Here is a 4,277-nt window from a genome sequence, read left to right on the forward strand (position 1 = left end):
GGTAAAATTAATAAACAATAAAATACCAAGGACTCAGTTTAATTTGAAATTATTCAAATGAACTGAACAACAGCAAAGACACATTATTAAACATTTGCTGTATAAACAAACTACAGAGCTCCCAGTGTGACTACATTTCATTTCACTGTGACCAGCTGGCACCCTTTAAGTATCACTGACCTTCACTACTGACTAAGAGCCACCTAACATCATTACTTCACCTCACCAAAGCTCTTGCGGCCGAATAAAAGCAATACTGATCTCCGTAAGTTTGGAATGAGATGGGATTTTCAGTTGCCTACATACTATAACACACCATGTAATGTACATTTAATAGTTTATCATCACTCTTGGCAGTGTTGTGGAGACACCACCTACTGAAAAACTGATGCACAATAAGTGTTTACTTTGCAAAAATGCTGCAGTGTATCCCAGTAGGTCTACCTAATGAAACAGGTTTGTATTAAAAGATGCCTAAAAGTTGTTTAAAGTGCTGCTGTGACTGGTGGCTCAGGTGAGTTTGCTCTTTTTTTATTTAATTTGTTCCTGTCTTATTTGCTCCTTTATATTACTGCGCATACTGACCTTCTTCAAGGGCAGAGATAAGGGAGAGAACAAACTATGGCACACACACACACAAATGCACGCACACATTGACAAATTATCACAGCAGCTATTTACCCAGTGATAGTCACGTCCTGCCAGATAGTATTGTACTGTATCTTGTGACAACAATTACACGTTTCAGGGAATAAAATTAGGAAGTTAGACGTTCTAAAATCTTATTAATGTATCCTGCAAACCTGACTACTCCCTCTCTTGCTGCCCATCTGCTGTGCTGTCAGTGTATCTCTGATTTTATCACTCCACACCGTTTCTCAAGAAGTCCGCCCAGGTGTGGCCCACTGAGCCGGTATTTACTGTGCTGCGGAAATTATCCAGAATATGTCGTCTGAAACTGGTGTACTGTTTTTTTTAATAACAGGACGTACCTGCTATTCAACGGGTGATAATTATACAATAATGTGTGCTTGCATCAAACAGCGGATCCGTCTGAGCGGACCATCATTAAAGACAAACCTTCCATGACTCACTCCTGGTGTAAATACGACTGCACGTGTTGGTGCCTTGCATGAATGATCGCGGCTTTATGACTTCAGACTGTGAGTTCCTGAGAACACAATAAGGAGGAACCAAAAGCAAATCCAATACGGGAAAAAGAGGGAAAAACTAAACAAAGGTATGGCCACTGAGTGCAAAGTCGTGATGAGTAGACTGACCGGTGACGTAGAACTCTGTTGACTGTTTACAGTTTTAAGGCTAATGCACTTTTTAATCCTGAACATTCACTTTACATTTACTGTTGAACACATTAATTTTAAATGACCTGGAAAGTAGCACTGTTAGTCAATATTTTCAAAGCTAATTTGATGTTTTACTGTATTTTAACTACTCTGAGACTTGCCTCCAGTGGTCTACCGCTGCCTTTGTGTCAAGGTCAGTGGTGCTTTTCAAGCTACAGCTTTGTTGCTTTTACTTCCCTAAACTAAAATGTAAATAAGCTTTATCTTTCACTAATAAACAGGCTAACTTATTTGATTCACAAATATCAGCTAATATGATCAGCACATTTATGAACTGTTGCGTTCCTGAGAAATCTGTAAAAAGTGTATCTGAGCTGTAGCTGAAGAAGTAATGTACTGGTTTGAATACATTTCCTGTATCGTTCTGCTTTGGATGAAGCCAGTTTACTTTTGTGGATTCTATCAATTTGAAATTACATTTTGTCCCTTTTAAACTCAGATGTAAATGTAAACATAACAGAAAACGAGGTTCACTAACCCTTTATGCTTCTGACATCTATGCTCCTTCAAATTCTTCTGCAGCAACTCAACTGCCATTTACTTCCAGTAGGATTTTTTGGTTTAAGAACTAAATTAGGTTTATTTTCTATCTGGCTAAAGCGATTACTTCAGTTGACAAATTTGAAAACTTAAAGCTGACTTTCCAGAAAAGTCAAAACATTTCAGCAGCTCAAACTTAAACCAGTAGCATTCATATAACTTGTTTACATAAATTGGATGAACTTATTTCAATCACGTGACCAATTAAAGCAATTCAAGTGAGTTGGTCTGTCAGTGGTCTCTGTGGTGGTGTTGAGGTTCCATGTGTCATGGTGCGCACGGGACCACGTGTTGGTGTGTCCAGCATGAGTCCCTCTATGACTGCTGATTGTTGACAGATCAATAAAAACACTAAATTCATAAACCATGTTATGTTTCCATGCTGCCACACGTCACCGGCTGGTCTTCACCGTGTGTTTTGAATCGTGCTGAATCGTGCGCAACAGTTGGGGTGGGGTCCCGGTGGAGAGCAGCTATAAATACTCATGAATGCACACCGGAGGAGGACTCAGGACTCAAGATCAGCAGCAGCTCTCATCTCTCCTCTGGAGGAGCCTCTGTGCGCACTGAGATCAGCTCAGCATGTCTGCGTCGGCGCGTCCTAACACGGTGCGCCTGGTGTTCCTGGGCGCTGCGGGGGTCGGTAAGAGCGCGCTCATCCGCCGGTTCCTCCACGACCGCTTCGAGCACAAGTACAAGCGCACGGTGGAGGAGCTCCACGTGCTGGAGTACGACACCGACGGATCCGGGAAAATGCGCCTGGAGATCCTGGACACGAGCGGGAGCTACTCGTTCCCGGCCATGCGGGAGCTCTGCATCCGACACAGCGACGCCTTCGCCCTGGTGTACGCGGTGGACGACCCCGGCTCCTTCGAGGAGGTGCGGCGGCTCCGCGACGAGATCCTGGACCTGCGGGGCGGCAAGAGCGCGCCCATCACCGTGGTTGGCAGCAAGGCGGACCTGACGGAGGCCGAGGGTCGCGTGCTGCTCGCGGGTGAAGCCATGGACACGGTGGAGGAGCAGTGGGATGCCGGCTTTGTGGAGGCGTCAGCGCGCACAGGTGCAAACACGGTGGGAGTGTTCCGCGCAATGCTGCAGCAGGTGAACCTGCCGCACCGGCTGAGCCCTGCGATGCGGAGGCGCAGAGACACGGAGCCCAGAGCAGCGGCGAAGAGGAGAGCTCCTCTGAGGAAGAACAACAGCTGCATCCTGTCGTAGAGACAGCTGGTTGGCCAAAGACTCTGCAGCCGGACTGCTCCTGTTCAGATGTATTAAAGTCTCCAGTGAACTCTATGAAACTTTGCAGCAAAGTTTCAGAACTATAATGACTAAATGCTGTTTAAGGGGCTCTATATGAACCTTGTGCGTTTACTATGATTTCTTCATCTTTGTTTTTGTTTTTTTTTAGCTCATGTTAATAAAACATCTTCATTGATTTTGGTGTGCTGTTTCCTTTTTAAACAAATCACTACACAGCTGCTCTGTTTGCATGAAGCCACATTGGTCTGTTTTGGAAAGCAAACACACAGTTACAGACATCACTTTACTTTAGTATAATCTGTTAACGCTCCCTCTCTTTTCAAGTAAACTTGACATCTTTCTGTGCCAACAGCACGTGTCATATCTGTTCAGAATACAGAGCTGGCATGGAGGTAAGAAGAGGAAGATAAGAAGTGAGGACAGATAATGAAATGTGTGTGTGTTTGTTCATCCTCTTTCTCCAATAGTAGGGTGTGANATGGAAATGGAAGAACTCAAGTATCACAAAGAGAGCAAAGAAAAAGTCCTCCACATGGTAATATGTCTTCATTCTACAATAAAGAAAATATTTTTTTAATGGTTGTTTTAACACGAATTTACAAAGCAAATGAAATGAAATTAATTTTATTATGTAAAACTCATTAATTAAAGCTGCAAGCAGCGTTGGTCGGGTCCTCGGTCTGCGTTGGACCCTCATGCCCGTCTGACCTGCATTTTGACACAATTTAAACCTGCTTTAAGTTGAAGGAGCCATTTTTCTCTGTCTTTTAAGCCTCAGCCTGTCAGTGAGTCACATGACCTGCTGCACTGAGCTGTGATGATGTCATCGTTCAGCATTCCCCTGGCTGAGAGAGCTGAGAGTTTTACTCACTTTAACTGTCCCATACAGCCACAATTTTCACCAAATATGTGTAAAAACAGCATATTTTTGTGGGAAATCTTGTTAGGAAGCCCTCAGTGTCATTTTTAAAGCTGTAGGACCTTTAGTTTTTTGTGTGGATGACCAACTGACACAGCAAAAGTCAGTAAGTAAAACTCTCACTCTCTCAGTCAGGGGCACGAAGAACGATGACATCATCACAGCGCAGTGCAGCTGGTCATGTGACTCACTGA

General features: G+C 43.8%; 1 protein-coding gene across 1 annotated transcript; it reads left to right on the top strand.

The window, feature by feature from the left end:
* The first annotated feature begins 2,486 nt into the window (after positions 1 to 2,486).
* On the top strand, positions 2,487 to 3,284 carry rasd3 (RASD family member 3). The gene has a single exon (XM_008303248.1). The coding sequence runs from the start codon at positions 2,487 to 2,489 to the stop codon at positions 3,120 to 3,122; it is 636 nt and encodes a 211-aa protein (XP_008301470.1). The 3' UTR covers positions 3,123 to 3,284.
* Positions 3,285 to 4,277: the final 993 nt, after the last annotated feature.

This window comes from Stegastes partitus, unplaced genomic scaffold (assembly GCF_000690725.1).
Source record: "Stegastes partitus isolate 25-593 unplaced genomic scaffold, Stegastes_partitus-1.0.2 Scaffold1964, whole genome shotgun sequence".
Lineage (NCBI taxonomy): Eukaryota > Metazoa > Chordata > Actinopteri > Pomacentridae > Stegastes > Stegastes partitus.

What these genes read in the sequence shown, in the direction of transcription:
- rasd3 (XM_008303248.1), top strand. Translation starts at nt 2,487, where the DNA reads ATGTCTGCGTCGGCGCGTCCTAACACGGTGCGCCTGGTGTTCCTGGGC.